The sequence below is a fragment of the Phacochoerus africanus genome, chromosome 10 (assembly GCF_016906955.1).
Source record: "Phacochoerus africanus isolate WHEZ1 chromosome 10, ROS_Pafr_v1, whole genome shotgun sequence".
Lineage (NCBI taxonomy): Eukaryota > Metazoa > Chordata > Mammalia > Artiodactyla > Suidae > Phacochoerus > Phacochoerus africanus.
The window spans coordinates 6,580,022-6,602,232 of NC_062553.1; the positions used below are offsets into that span (position 1 = coordinate 6,580,022).

A 22,211-nucleotide genomic window follows, 5' to 3' on the forward strand; every position below is an offset into this window, starting at 1 on the left:
CTAAGTTTCAGGGATACAGCAAAGTGATTCAGTTAGACATACATATGTCTATTCTTTTTCAGAGCCCTTCCCCACCCAGCTGATTACACAGTATTGAGTAGAGTTCCCTGTGCTCTACAGCAGGTTCTTCTTGATTATCCATTCCATATATAGCAGTGGGTGTCTGTTAATCCCAAACTCCTTAATTTATCCCAACCCCCCCACTTTCCCCTTTGGTAACTGTAACTTTGCTTTCTTTGTGAGTGGATGTCTATTTTGTAAATAAGTTCATTTGTATCATTTTTTAAGATTCCACATGTAAGCGATCTCATATGATATTTGTCTTTCTCTGATTTACTTCACTTAGCAAGCTTACTAAGCTCACTAGGCCCAGCCACGGTGCTGCAATGGATTCATATTGAATACATTTATTGACGTAGGTGTTGGGGAATATAATATTCCCTAGAAGTTGCTATTTCCATGTAAACATTCCAGGGGCAGGAGATAGAAAAGAAGAGTATATGATGGGAGTTCCTGCTGTGGTGCAGTGGGTGAAGAATCAGACTGCAGCAGCTTGGGTCACTGCACAGGCTTGGGTTTGATCCCTGGTCTGGGAACTTCCGTGTGCTGTGGGTGTGGCCATTAAAAAAATAAGAGTGTGGGATGGCCGTTGATGACGAGTGCTATAAAGGGAAGTGAGTAGGATGAGAGGTGAGGGATGGGGCTACTGTTTTCAGGCAGACCCCAAAACGGCCTTTGTGGATATCAGTGATGATGAGAACAGAGGCTGGAAGAAAGTGAGGGAATCACCATTATCTGGGCAAGAGCCCTGATAGAGGGAACAGCAAGTGCAAAGGCCCTGAGGTAGGAGGAGCAGGAGGGGGAGCCCCTGCCTTCGAAGTGGGCATAGGGAATGCTGAGATCACAGGGTCTCGAAGGAGGTGGTGAGAACTTCGCCTTAATCCTGGTGCATCTTTTTGAGACACTGTCCATGAGTCGCGTGACTTCGTTATAACACAAGGATTTTCCCTGACGTCAGTTAGTACCCCCTGCATTTAAAAAATTTGTGAATGAGAGTTTCAGCTACATCAGCTATGCCTAATAGCAGTAATTTACACCATGGGCTTCTCTTATTCGTTGCTTAGATAATGGAAACGCTGCAAACAAGAGGTAGAAATGACCTTCATGGAATCTACAAGTGATGAAACCAGATCCAATATGTCATACTGTCATATAGCTTTGAAAATAACTCAGATAAAATGCAACCACCTTTTTTTTTGGGGGGGGGAGGCTTGCTTAATAAAATAATAACATCTCAGTTATTTGTCCTCATGGACAAGGATGAGATTTGGAGCTGAGCTTCTTGAGCTTGATGCTTATTATTGTTATTATTGCTTTTTATGGCTGTAGCTGCAGCATATGGAAGCTCCCAGGTGAGGGGTCGAATCAGAGCTGCAGCTGCTGACCTATACCTCAGCCATAGCAACACTGATCCTTAACCCACTGAGTGAGGCCAGGGATTGAACTCACATCCTTACAGATACTATGTTTTTTTTCCCCATCTTTTTGCCTTTTCTAGGGCTGCTCCCGTGGCATATGGAGGTTCCCAGGCTAGCGGTCTAATCGGAGCTGTGGCCACCGGCCTACACCAGAGCCACAGCAATGCAGGATCTAAGCCGCATCTGCGACCTACACCACAGCTCACAGCAACGCCGGATCCTTAACCCACAGAGCAAGGCCAGGGATCAATCCCGCAACCTCATGGTTCCTAGTCGGAACCACCGAGCCACCACGGGAACTCCAATGTCAGGTTCTTAATATTGAGCCACAATAGGAACTCCCTTAGAGTTTGAATCTTAATTCTGCTGCTTGCTATGGGCAGGATCATAACAGGTGCTCAAAAACATTTATGAAACGAAGGGGTTGAGGAGCGGTTGAAATGTCTCACCCAGAAAAAGTGAGAAATGGTTACTCAGACTTCATGGGAATTCACGCGCGGTGTAAGAGTTAATAATGCCCCTCAAGTACTGGCTTCTGATGCAGGTCCGCTGTTACCAGCAGCACTGTGTAATGGAGCATCAGAGGGACCACGGCATCCGGCCGTCCGTGTGAGGTACAGAAATATCCCCAGTGCTACGGAAAGTTCCTTCAGGTAAGACCCACAGTTGTTCTCTGAGGTCTTTCCCGTTTTGAAATTCAATGAAGCCGTTTTTTTCCCCAGGAGGAGGCCGGCAGGTGCGCCATCTGGTGGCCGCATGTGTAATTAGCACCATCTGCCAAAACCGCGTCCTTATTTTGCTCTTCTGTCTACAAGATAGATTTCCCTTCCGCTGCAAAATGTATTGCTCCTTGGGAGATCGTGTAGTGCGCTGAACACAGCATATGGCTATAGAATCTACTGGACGCGGTTTGCCTATTACCTCCTAACCCATTAGCGTGGGATCATGACAAGGCTGTCAGCCTCACAGCGTTTTGTGAAAGTTAAAGCAAAGCCTCCTGGAGATGAAGACAACACTGTGAGACCCGTTTGTGGCCTTTAGAGGTGGGGGAGGGGGGTGAAGGGGGTGCAGGGCTGGGTGGCTGTGCCATCTTACAGGAGCGGGTTGTTAAGTTTTCAAGATTTTGGAGTTCCTGTAGTGGCTCAGCGGTAAGAACCAGACTAGTATGCATGAGGACATGGGTTTGGTACCTGGCCTCATTCAGTGGGTTAATGATCTTGCCGCGCTGTGGCTGTGGCAGCTACAGCTCCCTTTCAACCTCTAGCCTGGCAACTTCCCTACCTCATGGGTGCGGCCCTAAAAAGACCAAAATAAATAAATAAATAAATAAATAAATGAATAACACCTTGCAGGATTTCGCAATGCAAGTGTTAAACCCAGTCTTTACTACAAAATAAATTATGTACACATATACTTAAATTATATCAAAAACAAAGAACGTGTGTTCAAAACACATGACTTCCTAGTGATTCCACCCCATTCATCTGTGCCGTTGAAGTTATTTCTTTGCCTCTCTTGTGTTTATGGTGGCGATACTGAAAACTAGTGTCTCTCCCCACCGACACGTTCCACCATCATGTTGGTAGCTGGAAATCTGCTCTAGGGGGAGTGTTTACACCATGGAGATGGGCAAATGCCGCAAATCAGGGTTCGACTGTTTAGCGCGGCTCGGCCGTACGTTGTGCTGTTACATGGTGGTGTGAAGAGAGGAAAATCAAGGACTATTTTCTGTGCCTGACTCAGCTAAGAAGTTGCTCAGGTCATTACACCAATTGCACTCATCTTTTGGCTTCAGATACCCGAGTGTGGAAAATATTAGCAAAAGCACTCTGTGAAAATCAACTGGCTATATGGGATTTATGGTGAAAAATGTATATTTTACTTATTATTTATTTTTACGGTTATTTAAAAATTGGCTGCTGACATCTTGTTATCAGTAAAATGTATGATACTGGCATATACACATGCGTGTGCATACCGTTATTTTGAGATATAGTAGTTTCCTAATATGTCTGTGGTTAGCATAATGACTTTAAAAAATACACTATTATTTTAGAGCAGTTTTAGGTTTACAACAGAATTCATAGGAAGGTATGGAGACGTCCCACTTTATTCCTGCATCGCCTCTCTCTTTATCCACATCACTCACCAAACGTTATGTTCTTTACCAAGGATGAACCCATGTTGACGCATCATAACCACCCAAAGTCTGGAGCGTATCTCAGGGCTCCCTCTTGGTGTTGCACATTCTATAGATTTGGACAAATGTATAATGACGTGAAATTATAATGAACTTTTTACTGACATAAACTTTTTACTGCCTCCAGAGTTTTGTCTTTTCTACAAGGTCATATAGTTGGAATCGCATGGTACACAGCCTTTTCAGACTGGCTTCTTTTGCTTCGTAATTTGCCTTTAACTTTCCCCTGTGCATTTTTGCATATCAGTAGCTCATTCCTTCTCTCCACTGTCTGGATGTACTATAGCTTATTTATCCATTGACCTTCAAGGTTATCTTGGTTGCCTCTGTTTTTGGTAATTACAGTAATTATGAATAAAGCTGCTCTAAACATCTGTATGAGGTTTTTGTTTGGACGTGTCTTCATATCTTGACTTTGAGCAGTGTCAGTTCTCCAAATTGGTCCACATACATTTTTTTTTTTTCTCTCAGAGATTCTGAGGTTAAACATTTATCACTGCTCGTGGTCTGGTTTTGTCCCTAACATTCATGCAACCACATTTTAGCCGCTTCTGCATCTCAATGTTTAACTTCCCCTGTCTCACACCTGGGTCCAAGGTCCCTGCTCTGTGAATTCTTCCCAGGATTTAAGAGTTTTTCTGCCATGCAGAATAAAGTGTGGATGCAGTTTTTGAGTCCCTCTAACACTTAGTCTAGACCTGACCAGACTGTGGGCTCCTCATGGTCTAAGGGGTCTTCTGTGACTCGGTGCCCTGGCACAAAAGGATTTTGAATAAAGCGAACTTCTACCCTGGCAGTTATTACAGTGTTGCCCCTGCCTTGTTTTCAATTTTTCTATTGGTGGCTACTTTATGTCTCTCTATTGGGAAGTATATTGGCTATGTCGAGCAGTTACCAAACGCCTTGCCTTTCCTCTGTGTGGTGGTGAGACAAAACATATCCTGTAGTTCCAATAATGAGTGATTTTATGATCTTGATAACATTGGCTTTGAAATGAGTATGGACACTGATTGTGTCTGAAATACATTTAAATCTAAAATGGTAGGAGAATCATCATTATGTCTCGTTATTTCTAGGTTTGTGGCCTAAAGCTTTTTATTTTTCTTAAGGGTATGATCTATAGGAGACCAAACGCCATCATTTTCACGATCTTTTGTGTTGCCGCGTCCTGCCGCTAGGGGGCAGTGCCACCCATCAATTCATGTGTTCTGCACCGAACCTTGCACAGTTTGAAAGAGCTGGGAACCAGGAAACAGGATGGGAGTTAGCAGCAAAAAATGTAGATACCAGCAACCACAGTAAAACCCTGGAAGCACTGCCATAGTTGACGAACCCGGTTCTGCTCTAGGCTCGGGCTGCTTGCTGTGTAATCTTGGGCGAGGTCCTTCTCTCACTAGGCCTCTGGCATAAAATGAGGGGGTTGGACCGGATTAACTCTAAATTTATCTCTGAGTCTAATTTCTTTGGCATCTAAATTCGGCTAAAGGCAAACTAGCAGAAAGGTCTTTTGATGGCATTATGTGCAATTCTATTTTGCTTCTTTTCAACCAAGCTCGTGTTTCTGGATATACGTGTTCGGCTACCGGGCTTAATTACCTCTCCCTTTTCATGGATAGTTTATTGCTTTTCGTTAGAAATTCATTCTTGTCCATGGTATTCCTTTCATTTCAAAGGTAACTGGTTTAGCGTTTGTGCTTGGTTCACATGCATGTAAGGCAAACAGAAAATCATTTTGGCTTCCTTTATTCTTAGCATTAAGGAGCTAAGACACCAAGTTTAAATATATAATATTTAAATATTTCAGTATTACAGCTCTCCTCATCGGCAAAAAGGCAATTTCTTCTGGCTCTGTGGTTGATGCTAATTAATAGTTCCTCACAAACAACTTACACTGCATGGATACTTTGCTCTCAAACAAACTTTCACCCATCTTTAGGAATAAAAAAAAAAAAAGAAAAGAAAAAGAAAGAAAAGCCAAGCTTCAGGGGAGATTAAGTTCTTGCAATCTGACAGTTTCCAGATAATGTCAGAATATGATTGCAAGAAAAATAATGTGAAATGTACATTAACATAAATCTATAACTGCTCAGCTTGATGAAAAATATCACCATAAAATTCTGCCATCACTGAATCACCCAATATGATTTTTTTCTATGACATTTTGTGAGAATGAATAAATTATCTGAGAATGCGTTTGCATCAGAAATACAGAATTTTGTAATAAACACATAAATCACTCAAGCATTTTCCAGCAAGATGCCTGATCCAAAAAATGGGGGTATTCATATTACTTCCCCCCTTTCAGCTCCCTTCCCTGTACTGTTCTTTAGATCTCTGGGTGGAAATACAAAACCATCAATTCTCGAAGTGGAGGAAGGGAAGACAAAGAAAAAACCCTCATTGAAGACATTTTCCACACAACCTCCAAGCTCAACGTCTGGGAGACATGCTCACTCTGAGCCCTTCTCTGCAATTATGGCTTCCGTTTACACTGGGGTCAACTTTTAAAAACAGTCATGGAGTTCCTGTCATGGCGCAGTGGTTAACGAATCCGACTAGGAACCATGAGGTTGCGGGTTCGATCCCTGCCCTTGCTCAGTGGGTTAACGATCCGGCATTGCCGTGAGCTGTGGTGTAGGTCGCGGGTGCGGCTCAGATCCTGCGTTGCTGTGGTTCTAGCGTAGGCCGGCGGCTACAGCTCTGATTGGACCCCTAGCCTGGGAATCTCATATGCCGCAAGTGTGGCCCTAGAAAAGGCAAAAAGACAAATAAAATAAAGTAAAAAACAGTCATATTTTGTAGTCATGGTACCTGTATATCAGCCGTCATCCCCCATAAAATGGACAGCATGAACTTAGCTCTGAAAGATGCATCCTGCTGCCCCCCCGAGGAATTGCTTTGCCCCTTTTCTCTTTGGGACAGTCAATGGCACATAAAAAAGCATGATCCTCTTTTTGCTTGGACTGCTGGGAAGCTCGAGGCAATATCATAGTTTAATTTTAATAGAATGTAGTGATGTGTACCTGAGGATCCCCAATTTTATTTTTACCTTAGTCTCCCCCCCCCCTTTTTAAGACTGTACCAATAGCATATGGAAATTCCCAGGCTAGGGGATGAGTAGGAGCTGCAGCTGCCTGCCTACGGCCCAGCCACAGCAACACTGGATCCGAGCTGTATCTGTGACCTTTACCACAGCTCATGGCAATGCCAGATCCTTAACCCAGATCCCGTTTGAGGCCAGGGATCGAACCTGCATCTTCTTGGACACTCTGTTGGGTTCTTAGCCCACTGAGTGGCAGCAGGAACTCCTTTTATCACAGTCTTATGGTCTGTCTAGATACGTCCTACGCTTTGAAGATTTGTTTTCTTCTATTTTTACCACGCACGTTTTTGTTGACGACTCCAATTATTTGCGAGCTGAGGCAACGTGTAGGTAAATGTATGGATGAATAGTTGTTATATTGGGATTTATACCAAGAAATACGTATTTGGTCTTTGTCCCTATGTCTGGCACAGAGTTCCTAAATCCCTAAGTGACAAAAGCCATCAAGGTGTCTTTTGTTAGGTTAAGAAAGTGACTTATCGACCCCACCTAAGGATGGGGCTTGGTTGCCAGTGGAGCTGACCATGGGATCAGACAGTTGGCACTTAGCGTGAATCTTCAGTGGCCGGTGATTTAATTATGTAAGGAAGCCTCTTAGGAGCCCAACCTTTTGGAGTTCAAGAGCTTCTGGGTTGGTGAACACATGGAGATTCAGGAAGCATGGACTCTCTGAGCCCTAACCCCACACCTTGCCTTACACGGCTCTCCCATCTGGCTGTTCCTGAGCTATATCGTTTTGTAATCAATCGGTAGTTTAGTAAGAACAATATTTCTCTAAGCCACTCAAATTACTCAAAACTAAGGCATGTGTGATGAGACCCTCCAATCGATAGCCGGGCTGTCAGAAGCACAGGTGAGGATCTGGGCTTGTGACTGGCTTCCGAAGTGATAGTGGGGTGCAGTCTTGTAGGGCAGAGACCTTATCTTGTGCAATCTGATGCTGTCTCTGAATAGGCAGTGTCAGAATTGGGCTGAACAGAACTGGACACCCAGCTGGACACCCATATTGGAGTTGGATTAGAACCATCCTGATAGCCAAACAGAATGATTCATATATGTACCATAGCAGTCAAAGAAGATTCTACAATCAGAAGTGAAGCCAGATTCTACAGGGAACTATAAAAAAGAGAGCCATTGTGAAATCCATTTTTTGTCTGCTTGTCCCCCAGGACTCATTTCTTAATAAATGCCTATGAAGGGTCTATTATGACCCAGGACATTTATCCATCAAATGATGATGGTCTGATCTGGGATCCCCCCGAGCTTCTGCTTCTTCTTCTTCTTCTTCTTTTTTTTTTTTGCTTTTTAGGGCTGCACTCGCAGCACATGGAGGTTCGCAGGCTAGGGGTCGAATTAGAGCTACAGCTGCCAGCCTACACCACAGCCACAGCAACATAGGATCCGAGCTGCATCTGCGACCTACGCCACAGCTCATGGCAACGCCGGATCCTTAACCCACTGAACGAGGTCAGGGATCGAACCTGCAACGGCTGTGCCACAATGGGAATCCCCCCACCCCCGCCCCTTCTGATCCCCCTCTCTGTCAAGAGGTGTGAGAAAACTTCCTGTACATAATTCACGTGGTTTTCTAAGGACAAAAACTACCTGCATGGGTTAATGGAGAAGAGCTCTGACTCCAGTGCTGTGAACACCAAAGGCACAGCCGCGTTTAAGGACGAAAGCGGCACTGATGCGGAAGCTCCCATATTTGGGAGTTTAGGAGGCGGGGGTAGAGGGAAGCTAGACAGGGGTCTGACAGCCTGTGCAGGATGGAGAGGAGAGATGGACTCTGCTAATTTGGCTGAACTGAATAGTCATCGAAGCACTGTCCACTTTGCTGTTAAGGAAAAGGAAAGTAAGACGCAGAAAGGTTAAGTGCTTCACCTAAGGTCACACAGCCAGGGAGTGGTAGAGTCTGGGCTTTGGCTGACTGCTCCTTCCACCCGGCTTCTCTCTGTGGGTATCTTCCCTTTGCCCCTCCAGGTCCACCCCCACACCCTGTTCACCCTGCTCCATCCCACTCTCCAACCGGGGGACCAACCAGCAGGTGCTGGCTGCCTGGCCCTGTGCCTTCTGGTTGGGTCCAGCTGTTGGGAAGTCCCAGCAGGAGATCTTGAGCTGGAGAGGTAGGTCCAGGCAGGTATTTTTCTTTTGACTCTCACCCTGCGAGGTCCAGTTGGGCACGTGATGCCCCTCAACCAATAGTCACTGCTCCTCTCAAGGTAGTTGCTCTTGGTTCCCCCCTCTTCCCTCTGCACGTGGTGGTGTTGACAGCGCCACCTGCTGTTCGCCCAGCTCCTGCACCAACCTGCGTTCAACACCTCACACACCTTAGCAAATGGCGCCTTTGTAAATGAAGCTCCTTAAATTATCCTAAATTGGGTGTGCCATCTGTTTCCTGTTTGGACCCTAACTATGACTACACTTTCCCACGAAAGAAAATGTGATACAGTAATATGTTCTAAAATGTAGCATCAGCCACATAAATGATGAATTAATTCTGTATGTTTCAGTTATTGGGAAATGTGAACCTCGGGGTTGTCCTCTTTTCCAACCAGACATTATAAGAGAAGATGGGGGTGCTGGGGGAATGATGAGAGGCGCCATAATGTATTGGATGCAATTAAATTTCTTTGGCTGGCCTCCATCTATGCTTCCGGCACTACTGAAATTGATTATTTCCTTTCGGCTTCATACCTGTATCTTCATCTCCAAATTGAGTTGCTTTGCCTTAAGCTTTAAAATCTGTTTTCATATTAATTAATCCGCATTTTAAAATTAGACTTCTATCTCGCAGTGTTACGGCAAGGGGGTATGCTTAGAAAAATAACATATATTTGATGCAACTCATAGGTGTCAAAACAATTTCTTTCCCAAATTGCACAGCATGAAACATGACTTTCCACAGTCAGTTTCCTCGTCGATAAGGTGAGGTGATAAAAAGGCGTAAGATATGAGAGAGTCTTTCCAAACTTATTTCATGAAGGTTAATTTGATAGATAACCCCGTTGAAGAAACTCCGTGCCCATAAAGAAAAATGCAAGGGGATCTTGGAAGCAAAGAAATTTGCAAACATACTGATATTTCAAACTTGGAGATTTGACTTTACCTTTAGCATGTTGGCTTCCGATATCCTTGGAAATGGGTTTTCCCACCTGTAGAAGACAACGTGGCACCATTACCTCTTAAATTGTGCCTCTGCCATCTCATGACTTGCCACTCACTATGGTCAGATTACCAAGGTAAAGGCGTAAGCCCCCATCATTCTTAGCGATCACTCTGTATACGGCTGGCACTCAGGCAGTATGTGTAAATAATATGCGCGTACCACTGTGCCAGCAATGAGTGAGGTGGCCTCAGGGAGTTATTTGGCATAAAAATAGTTGGTTCGAGATCCAATCCTGCCTCTTATTGTTGTGAAACTTTGGAAAGGCATTTGCCTCATTATGAGCCTTAGATTTTTTTTTTCTTTTTTTTCTTTTTACAGCTGCACCTGGGGCATATGGACATTCCTGGGCTAGGGGTCGAATCAGAACTGCAGTTGCACGGCTGTGTCACAGCCACAGCCAAGGCAACACCGGATCCGAGCCACATCTGTGACCTACACCACAGCTTGTGGCAATGTCGGATCCTTAACCCACTGAGTAAGGCCAGGAATTGACCTCACATCTTTACGGATACTATGTCAGGGGTCTTTACCCACTGAGCCACAGCAGCAACTCCAATTTTCCACCTTTTTAGTAGGGAAAATACTTAGTTTATGTGATTGAGTCATTGTGAAGATCAACATACACAATCAAGTTCACGAAAGTGATCAAGCAGGCAGATCAGAGTCGGCCCTCGTGTGGATGCCCGTGCTGGGCTTTTACCTCCGTCACATGCTGGCTCTGAGAGCATGGCCAGACCCTTAACCTTCTAAGCCTCAGTTCCCTCATCTGTGAAATGGACTACGTGAGACAGGCAATGTGCCTGGAGCAGGAAATGACACCAGTCAAGCTGGAGAGTTAGCTGTCATTCTCAGTAGTATTAAAGGCATTGCCGAACAGTGAAGGGCTGGCTGTGCCCTCATTCTACATGGGGAGAAGAAATGATGGAGACGCCGCAGTGACGACCCGTGCCTCTGAAAGCCTGTACATCTAGGTCAGTATGGGGTCAGCGATGGGTAGTTTTATGGGTCAAGTTGACAGGGTCCTGGGGTGTCGAGGTACTCCTTTGGTTAAACATTGTTTCTGGGTGTGTTGGTCAAAGTGATTCCAGATGAGTTAGAGTTTGGATCAGGAGACCCAGATGGATTTCCCTTCCCAGTGTGCGTGGGCCTCAGTCAGTCCATCGAGAGCCTGAACAGAGTGACAGGAGGAGAGGAGAGCTTGATCATGCTGCCTGACTGGCGACCTGGGACATTGGTCTGCTCTGGTCCTCGATGACTGACAACCACCAATTCTTTTGGTGCTCAGGCTTTTGGACTCAGGTGCTTCCACCTCTAGCTTTCTTGGGTCTCTAGCTTTTGGATGGCATATCAGCAAACGGAGACTCCATAATCGCTATTTTGTTTGTATGTATTATGTGTTTATGTGTGTGTGTGTGTGTGCATGTCTATATAAGTCTCTCTGTCTCTGTCTATCTATCTACCTATCACCTGTGTTTCTAGAGAACCTGACTGATACAGTCTTCATGTCACTCGTTATCGGCACCAAGTTGAAGTGGACGAGGTGGACAAGGAGGAAGGTCATGGAGCTCCCTGTCACCTCGTACTTCCTGATGGTCAACGGCCACCTCTTTTCCTCTGTGGAACGTTGAACCACACTGTTTATGTCTGGAAAGGGTGTGACTCTTCCGCTGGTCCAGCTAATCAAGAGTTGAGTGTGGTTTGGGTTTTGGAAGGAAGCTCTGGTTTCCTCCATCACACCATCAGCTTCTAATTCCTCCAGGGTGACCCTACGCAGGCTGGTGTGCTGGAGGGTTCTTCCAAGTTCTTATCGCCTCCTCAGCTTTCAGCCTTCCCTGTGCACCTGCTCCACAGAGGGGGGTCTCTCCCAATGCTCTCGCCCACCTCCTATCTCTAGCCTGGAACTTCCTGCTCTTTTTTCCTTTCGTGGCCAAATTCCATTTTGTGTCTTTGGACATTTCGCTCCCCTTGCATCTTTTTTAAAATTTCATGTTATATTTATTAACAAGCATTTATTAAGCTATTACTGTGCACTGCCACGTCCAGAATCCTCAAGAAAGACTAAGACATTACTTTCCTACACTCGAAAGTCTCAGTCTGGTGGGGAAGGTAGCATGATAATGGAACAGAAACACAGGCACAGCCTCTATGGCTTTGGGGGGGGAGAGGGAAGGAGGGAAAGCAATCTGTTCGGATCTTCTGATTGAGAGGGCGGTGCCCTCTGACGGCGTTAGCATAGGATCCCAGCCCTAAGACTATTTCCTGCCCCTCCCCCAGGGCTACTCTCATTTAAAAAAATCAGATAAATATTTATTAGTGCCTCCTATGTACCTGCATCAATGCTAGATTAGGAGTTAACAAAGAGGAGTAAGAACTGGGTTGCTAAAGGAAGACTCAGCCATGCATGTGGTTCCGAGTTTACAACATATTCTAACACAGCTTTAATGATAACAGACCTATTTCAACCCCAGCACCATTGAGAGTTGGAGTCCTATCATCCTTTGCGGTGGGGGATTGCCCTGCGCATTTGTAGTATACTCGGTGGCATTCCGGTCCTCCACCCACTAGAGGTCAGTAGCACACCCCAGCCCCGAACACCAAAAACGTCTCCAGGCATTGCCAAACGTCCACTAGGGGGCCACATGATCTTGGATGAGAACCACTGACTACAACGCAATGCATCACTAGCAGCCGGGACTGATTTAACATCGCTTCCTCTGCAAGGCTTCTCAAAAGCAGCCTATTCCTATTCTTGGTACCCCGTGTCCCCTCTGTCTTAGCACATTGTGTTACATCAGAACTGCAGTCTCCATTAGACTGTGGGCACTGGCTCACTTTTTTTATCCCCATTGCTGAGCGTAGTGCTTCGTACACAGCAAGTGCTCAATAAATGAAAAGGTGAGCAGTGGTTTCTGGTTTAAGGGCAGTTGTAACCATTCTAAGGAGCTGACGTAAGAACTGGCCCCTGTAAGGACGGTTGACGATCCGTTTCTGAGAGAGTTTAATCTCAACATAAATGTGCAAAACTAATTAGAATGAACTCCTGAGAATGAGGTTATAACTTTTAAAAAATCTGCTTACCATAAAAACTTGATTATTCACACATTGACTACAGAAGTAAAACCTTCTTTATCTGAATTGAGGCCAAGTCCTTTTTTAATTAATTTATAAGACAACTTCCCTCCAGGCCAAAATTGGGCTCAGGCCGCCCATATCCTTTTTCTCACAAGATTTCTCTTAATATGTTGAAATTATCATTACACTGGCAAAGGGACCTGGCTAAAAGAAGTAATTATCAGAAAGCTACAAAGATCACGTGAAAGGATACAAAGTAATAAAAATGAAGATTTAAATTCTGGTATAGTTGTCTTTTAAAAAAATCAAATCAGAATTATTTTTTGGAAAAGCATTCTTCTCCTGAAGGTTTACTTACATGAACAGGGGGATTAGCAGTGATTTTAGGGAAAGAAAAGCTTAATTTTTTAGGTCAGGATTTTCTAGTCTTTATAACCAGACAAGAACTCGCGTCTTTACCCTCTGGCCCAGTTACTCTAAAATACCCAGTGTTCCCTGACTCTGTGTCATGTTTTAGGCACTCATTAGGGATGAGTGCCCCCAAATGTCCCTTTCCCTGCCAGATAGCTCCCTGGGGGGCTGCCCCAGTTGCACATGTTGGTGATGGTAGCAAATATTCACATGGAAACTCTGAAGGACAGACTGGAAAGGGTTCCATGTGAATAGAACGAACTGGGGGAAGGAGACTGGGTCTCTCTTCCTATCACGATTTCAAGCTGCTCATGTTTCAAGGCTCGGATCAAATGACTGAGAGTTTGTTCATTTCCATCCTTTTAACCCATACCTGCTGAGAACTTTTTAGATAAAGGCACTGTGCCAGGTGCTGGGGCTGACGTGGTCCCTGTCTTCACGGTGATGTTATGTATTATATACATACTGATTGCTTTGTGCCAGGCACTGTGCATGTCTGTGTCTGTGTATGTGAATATGTGTATATACGTGTGCATATGTATTTGAGATGCTGTGTATGCCTGTGTATATGTGTTTGCATGTGTATGTGTATGTATATATGTGTATATGTGTATGCACATTTGTGCATGTGTATATGAGTGTTATGTGTATATGTGTATATGTGTGTATATGTATTTGAGATGCTGTGTATGCATGTGTATATGCATTTGCACGTGTATATGCATGTGTATATATGCATATGTGTATATCTTTGTGTATACGTTTATGCATGTATATGTGCTTATCTGTGCATGTGTATGCATGTGTATGTATGCGTGTATGTGTATATATGTGTGTATATGTATATGTATTTGAGATGCTGTGTGTGCATGTGTAAATGTGTTTGCATGTATATATGTGTATATATGTGTATGCATGTGTGTATGTATGGGTGTGTATGTATGTGCATGTTGTATATGTGTATGTATGCACATGTGTATGTTATGTGAATATGTGTATATACGTGTAAATGTGTGTATGTATATATTGTGCATACATGTGTATATGTGTATGTATGTGTATATACTATCATAAAAGCTGTGAGATTTGATGGATAAGATAAAGGCTCAGAGAAGGTAAGTAACTGGCCCGAGGGATAGAGCTCATAAAGTTGAAACCATTAAAATGAGGATTCGAATATTAAGTTTGCAAGGTTATCTTAACGATTAAATGTCATTCATGCGTTCATGTCATCTTCCCTCAGAAAGACCTTCCTTGACTGGCCTGCTTTCATCGTTTTATCAAAGTCCTCATCACTCGACATATTGTCTATACACCTATGATGTGTCTATTTGTTGATCACAGGTCCCCTCCCACTGGGTGTAAGTGTCGTGAGAGCAGGGCCGTGGTGGTTGATTGATGCGGACCAGAGCCCATGACTGTGTCTGGCCCATGGAGGCACCCACATGGTTTTCCTGAAGGAATTTGGAGTGAATGGTTAAAGCACTCAGCTTGGTGGCTGTGTCAAGAGAAAGTATGCGGTATTTCACCCCTCTTCTTGCTCTCCCAAGCTCTGTCGGCTGTCTTCTGTGTGAATGGAATCACTTGGTAAAATGCGTTGTTTCCTTTTCTCGTCAATATTTAACAGAAGCCCTCAGGTTAAACAGGTGAATAATTTGAACATAATGCACAAGGAAGAATGTGTGATAAAGGGTCAAAAGCATGTTCACACTAATAAATGTGATACGAATTTTAAAAAAGAATAGCGAAATCTCTTTTTTTTTAAACAAAATTGTGATTGAAAAGGTCATACCCAGTTTTGGGCGAGAACTCTATGAGGTGGAAAACTCCAACATAGACTTTCTGGGAGGGTAATTAAAGTGATTTTTCAGGAAGTAATTTATAACATATGCCAAAAGCCTTTAAAATGTTTCCACCGAATGGTTAAGTAAAATAATTTAAAAATCTAATGATGAGGAATGATATATCTATAAAGATTATGCTTATTAATGCTTCTTTTTTTATCACATGGGAGATTGTTCTGTAACCAGAACTTAATGTAAAAATGGAAGAAAACCAGGTACATGCTATCCAACAAGCGCGCCCTTGTGTGAAATACATTTGCACAGAAAACATTGGCGTAAAATGCACCAAAATGGTATGACTGATAGCACTGCAACCCCAGGCATGATTAATCTGTATTTTATGCAGTCCTGCCTTAAGAAAATTAAACATTTCCAAAAGTGTTACTAAAAATAAAATTCTATATGTGTTTAGAACACTTGCATTTACAAAATGTTTTCCCAAGGTTATCTTTTGTGGTCTCAACAGCTTTTGAAGTACGCGTGGCAGGGATTTTTTTATTCCTGTTTTGTGGATGAATTTACAAATCTCAGAGAGGTTGTTTGACTTAGGGTATACCCTTGGTATCTGCAGGGGATTGGGTCCAGGACTCCCTGCAAATATCAAAATCCATGGATTCCCAGGGCGTTTACAGGAAATGGCATAGTCTTTGGAAAGAACCTACACACATCCTCCTGTGTACAGGTGACCCTTGAATGGCATGGGTTTGAACTCTGCGGGTCCACTTAGATTTTTTTTCGCTGAGTACTACCTACTGAGTACTACCTGGCTGCTTGAATCCACAGATGCAGAATCGCATACAGGGAGGGCTGACATAAAGTTATATGCAGATTTTCTCTTTTTAAATTTTTTTGTCTTTTTTGTCTTTTAGGGCTGCACCTGCAGCATATGGAGGTTCCCAGGCTAGGGGTCCAATCAGAACTGTAGCCTTCGGCCTAGACCAGGGCCACAGCAACGCGGGATCTGTGCTGTGTCTGTGACCTACACTACGGCTCACGGCAATGCCAGATCCTTAACCCACTGGGTGAGGCCAGGGATTGAACCCATGTTCTCATGGATGCCAGTCGGGTTCTCTAACTGCTGAGCCACGACGGGAACTCCTATACGGAGATTACCAACTGCCCAGAGAGCTGGCACCCCTAACTCCAGGGTTGTGCAAGGGTCAGCTGTACTTTAGATCATTTCTGGATTACTTATGATACCTAATACAATGCAAATGCTATGTAAATAGTTGTAAATACAATGTAAATACTATGTAAATAGTTGCTGGCATGGGGCAAATCCAGCTTTTGCTTTTTGGGACTTTCTGGAATTTTAAAAAAATCCTCGGTTGCTTGAATCTACATTTGGGGAACTGGCAGACACGCAGGGTTGACTGTACTTATTGCTACATAATTAGCAGTTGGAATCATGGGGCCTAAAATCTAGGCAAAATGATATGTTATCAAAAAGATTGCATTTAAATTCTGCTTCCGGAGAACAGGATGAGCCTCAGATGAGGTGCAGGTAAAAGTCCTTAGCCTGATGCCTGACTCACAGAAAATCTTCAACGAATGTTAGCTCTTCTCCTTTCCAGGTGCTTATCCTAAAGGATCGTGGTCCCACGAGCTGAATCCCTCTGTACCTCACTGAGCTTGCCCTGCTCATCACCTAATAAGATGCCTTGGGAACGAGAGGTGGAGAAGCTCCTGGCTGCTAGGAAGCGCCTTACACATGTTTGATCCACATGGTCAAGGCTTTCCTCACCTCTTTCATTTTTTTTTCTTTCTTTTCTATGCACACACCAAATATTTATTAACATTTCCCAAATGCCAGGCCGGAAGACAAGCCTCAACAAATCAGTGATAGGCATCATCACGATTAAGTTAGAAATTAATGACAAAGGAAAAAAAACTAGAAATTTTTCTTACATATGAATTTTCAAAACAGTTTTATAACGTAATGTGCCCAAACATACCATACCCATTAGCAAACTGAAACGAGCAAGGTATAAAGAAATAGCAAATAGAGCATGAATAAAGATTACCTTGAAATACAAAATTGGTTTAACATAAGAAAATCAGCTAATGAGTATCGCCAGAATAATAAATTCCAGATTATAAAGTCAGTTGTAATCTCAACAAATGCAAGGAATACGTCCTATAAAATTCAAGAAGCCTTTACTCACTTCTTCCAGCCTCGTCCATGTGTTCCATGTTTGCCCGTGTGTGGGGATAGAAGTCTTGGGGTCTAAGGAAAAGGGTGTGTCCATCATACCCTTAAAATAGCGTGTATCTGTGAAAAGGGAAAAATTTAAAGGCGTACTTTACATGGACTCGGCACGTGACGATTTACAGAATACTTGCACATCTACAGATTCATTGAGTCATCACAGTGTGGGTAGGAGACAAGTCATTCTACTTCCACTTAACAGATGAAGAGACGGAGGCTCAAAGTGGAGCCCTCACTCCTCTTGGCTGATACCTGTAAATGCCAAAGTCTGGACCTCAACAGTCTTCATTCACTTATTTGCTCAGGGAATCCTCATCATTCAAGGTGTGGGCTGTGTCAGGCCCTTTGAACATCTTCCTAGATCTCACCCCCACCCTGCCCCGCACACCACCCCTGGCTCTCCTTTCTATATTATATACTTAATATATATAGTGTATTTAACCACATGCTTCATGTAATGCATACATTTTATACTTTACTTTTTCTATCATACTTATTTGTTTGTCTGTTTCTGCCACTAGATCGTGACCTTCCTGAGAACATGGGTTGTGCTTTGGGTATCTTTACGTCACTTGACCAATCCGAGCATGGAAACTGGCACATAGTAGATGCTTGTTGAGTGAAGGAGCAAAAGAGTAGAGTTGTTATTTATAAGGTGCGTCTCCCCTCAATAGCTTCATCTCAGTAGGTCAGGTTCTCCGAAGTCACAAGTGATTTTTCGCTTCCCTTCCTTCCACGTGCTTTACTGCAGGTTCAGGGAACTTACTGAAGCTGCCCAAGGCAGCTCTTTCCAGTTAGAAAGAGGCAAAGGTGGGATGAAATAAGATCTTCTTTCTCTTAAAAAGCTTGGCTTTGCTGCCTTACCCTAGTGCTAATCGATCATATGCTGGCTCCTGGGAGAACAAACCACTCGTGTTAGAAACTCGTCCCTCTTACTCTCCTCTGTGCAACTCTGTCTTAATAGGAATATTGACTGGCTTCCTGCCTGTCCGTTGTCTGCCTTGCTCAGCAGCTGCTTCTAAGAGTCAAGATGACCATGATGATAGTAATAACCAAAGGTCACAGAGCTCTGCCTCTGTCCCGAGTCCTCTGGTAAGAACTCAATATGCATCATGCATGTAATCTTCCAAAGAACTCTCCGGGGGTAAGTTCTATTATCATGAACCTGATTTTCAGGTAGAGGAACTCACTTTCAGATGCTTGCCTAAGGTCATATATTTAATAAGCCATGGAGGCAGGATTTTCGCCTGTTTAATTCGGAATCTGCCTCTTTAGTCACTATACAATATTGCAGATGGACATGCATTTTCAGATTTCAGGCCCCAAATGTTACCTGCATATTCAGATTCCTTTATAGGCCTGGCTGGTAAAATTTTCTTTGATTGCCATGCCTCTGCCACCTGAAGCTCTGGGTCTTCGTAGTCATCATCTTTATGGCCTTTTGCTCCATGCAGTTCTGCAGCAAAGTTCCTTTCCTAAGGAGGGAACATCTGAGTGAGTCAAGAGAAGGTACAGTAATAGCAGAGATTATAGGCTACAGTGCTAGCTACGGCAGTGATGTAGACCTCTTAGCTCGGAGGTTAAGATTTAAGCATCTGGGATTGAGACAGTTAAATTCTTGTGGTGGGCAGAATTCTAAGCATGTCTCCAGAGTGATGTCAGCCTCTTGGTGGTGGAGATGTTTCTTCCCTTCAATCTGCAATGAGTAAAACATAACAAAGCCTCCTTTGCCCAACACACCAGGACTCCAGAAAGATCCACATGTTTGCACATCTGAAGGTGAGTAGACTGGAATACATAGAGGGGGGTAGAACCAGGGGGACAGTAGAGGTGGTGCCCATAATCATGGCCCCCAGAAAACCTGGCAGCAGCAGCAGAGGTGGTGCACATGACTCATTTCCCTGGCTGCAGTGGTGCCCTCAGCCATAAGGAACTGGCTTGCAGCAGCATCTTAGCCTGACCCTCATCCCTCTAGCCATACCTGTGACTCTGGCACCCCCTGCCCTTGGCAGTAGGGCTTGCCACTCTAGCTCCTCGTCTCTTGCTACAGTGACCGTGTCCATTACTCAGGTGATGCTGGACACAAAGATGGCAGTGGCAGCAGTGACACTGGCAGAAGCAAGGCACCAGTGACCTCAGAGGCATAAGCATCAATGACAAGGGCACCGGTGACAATGCTGGTAGAGGCAGTGCAGGGTAGAAAGTGCTGATTCTCAAATATAACTAGAGGCAGCTCAGGCAACAAAACCCCCAAAACCATAGCAGAACCTACTAAAAAACAAAAGAAAGACCTCAAATTACTAATCTGTGGAATTGTTAGAATCAGAGTAAATAAATCTTTACCTAAACAAGAGAAATGCTTACTACTTCAAAGGCACTGGTAGGAGAACAATTCACCAAGCACCATGAAAAACCGTGGTAACATAGTATCACAAAAAGGATGTAACACTTATCCAGAAATAAACATAAAGTTATAGCAGATCGTGATCCAACTGATAGAGAAATCAAAATAGGTGTCTTAAAGAAACTCAATGAGCTGTAATAAAACTCAGAAAGCAATTCAATAAGCTTAGGAATAAAACCAATGAACAGAAGGAATATTTTACCAAAGAGACCAAAACTCTAAAAAAAGAACCAAACAGGAATTCTGGAGCTTAAACAACTCAATAAATGAGATGAAAAATATATTAAAAAGCATTGGAAGGCGTTCCCATTATGGCTCAGTGCTAACGAACCCAACTAGTATCCATGAGGGTTGGGGTTCGACCTCTAGCCTTTCTCAGTGGGTTAAGGATCCAGTGTTGCCATGAGCTGTGGTGTAGGTTGCAGACGTGGCTCACATCTGGCATTGCTATGGCTGTAGGGTAGGCTGGCAGCTGCAGCTCTGATTTGACCCCTAGCCTGGGAACCTCCATATTCCACAGATGTGGCCCTAAAAAAAAGGAAAAAAGAAGATAGAAATTTAAAATGATTCAGATAGAAGAGGAGGGAGAATGAGATTTAGAGAAATGAAGAAATTCTATGAGAACAACCTTACTCCACTGGAAAAAAAGCAACAGAAGAATAGTGGGTATTCTGGGAGGGAAGCGAGAGAAGGGAGCAGAGAGCTTATTCAAAGAAATAATAGCTGAGAACTTCCCAAACCCGAGGAAGGAACTAGATATACAAGTCCATGAATCTAAGAGAACACTTAATTAATGTAAAAAGACCTTCTCCAAAACACATTATATCAAATCCATCAAAAGTCAATGACAAAGAATTTTCAAAGCAGTCAGGGAAAAAAAAGACAGTAAGCTACAAAGATACTCCCATTAGGCTATCAGCATATTTCTCAGTCAAAACTCTACAGGCAGGAGAGAGAGGAATGACATACTCAAAATACTAAAAGGTAAAAACTATCAGCTAAAAATTGTCTGTCCAGAAAAGTTATCTTTCAGATATAAAGGGGAAATAAAGCCTTTCCTGGACGAACAAAAGCGGAGGGAGTTCGTCACCACTAGATCTGCCTTCTAATCAGTGTTGAAAGGAGCTCTTCTACCTGAAACAAAAAGCTAAAAGTACACAAAACTTTGAGTAAGTTTATAAATAGACAGAAAATTGCAACTCTATGTCAGAAAAGGTTGTTAAGTAATTACAGCATAAAAGTTAAAGTGAAAACCATTGAAAATAACGATCGCTACTTAAATTTGGTTATGAACTCACAACGTAGAAAGGGATAATTTGTGGCAACAAAAACTAAGAGGGGGCAAAGAAAAGAATGGAACCTGTAGAGACAAATGAACATAAGATGCTATCAGCAGAAAAAGGACCACTTTATCTATGAGACATTTGATACAAACCTCATGGTAACCACAAAAGAAAAATCTAGAGCAGAGACATGAAACATTAAAAAAAGAGGAAGCTGAGAAAAACGTCATAGAAAACTGCCAAAATAAAATGGGAGACAGAAACACAAGAAAAAAGAAACAGGGGTGATAACCAGAAAAAAAAGATAAAACGGCAGGACGGAGTCCTCATATTCAATCATCACCCTAAATGTAAATGGATTGAATTCACCTGTTAAAAGACAGACTGGCTAGATGGATTAAAAAAATAGACCCAGGTATAAAATAAAAGAGGAGAAATTGAAAAATACCACAGGGAGTTTGGGGTTAGTAGATGCAAACCATTATGTTTGGAATCGATAAGCATGAGATCCTACTGTATAGCACAGGGAACTATATCCAGTCCTTGGGATAAAACACGATGGAAGATAAGATGAGAAAAATAATGTATTTGTATACATATGTATACACACACACACACATAAACACACACACACACACACACACATATGAGGCTGAGTCACTTTGCTGTACAGCAGAAATTGGCACAGCCTTGTAAATCAACTACACTTTAACAAAAACAATAAAATGAATACTACAGAAATACAAAAGATTACAAGACTAGTGTAACTATCCATAAGTCAATATATTGGATAACCAAGAAGAAATGGATATAAAATCTTAGAATTATACAACCTTCCAAGACTGAATCATGAAGAAACATATTGGAATCCCCTCCAAGGAGATTGAAATAGTAATCAAAAAACCTTTCAAAATACAAAAGTCCAGGATCAGAGGAACCCACTTGTGAATTCTACCCAACAAAGAAGATTTAATAAGAGCCTTCTCAAACTCTGCCAAAAAATCGAACAGAAGGGCATACTTTCTAACTTATTTTACA

At 43.1% G+C, this 22,211-nt stretch overlaps 1 protein-coding gene across 1 annotated transcript in view; it reads right to left on the reverse strand.

Moving 5' to 3' along the window:
* The window catches only part of CLNK (cytokine dependent hematopoietic cell linker), a 164,686-nt gene that overhangs the window by 43,920 nt on the left and 98,555 nt on the right, over positions 1-22,211 (reverse strand). The window contains 3 exon segments of the mRNA XM_047799156.1: positions 9,891-9,936; positions 17,443-17,549; positions 18,820-18,961. Of these exon segments, the coding sequence (XP_047655112.1) occupies positions 9,891-9,936; positions 17,443-17,549; positions 18,820-18,961 (295 nt within the window).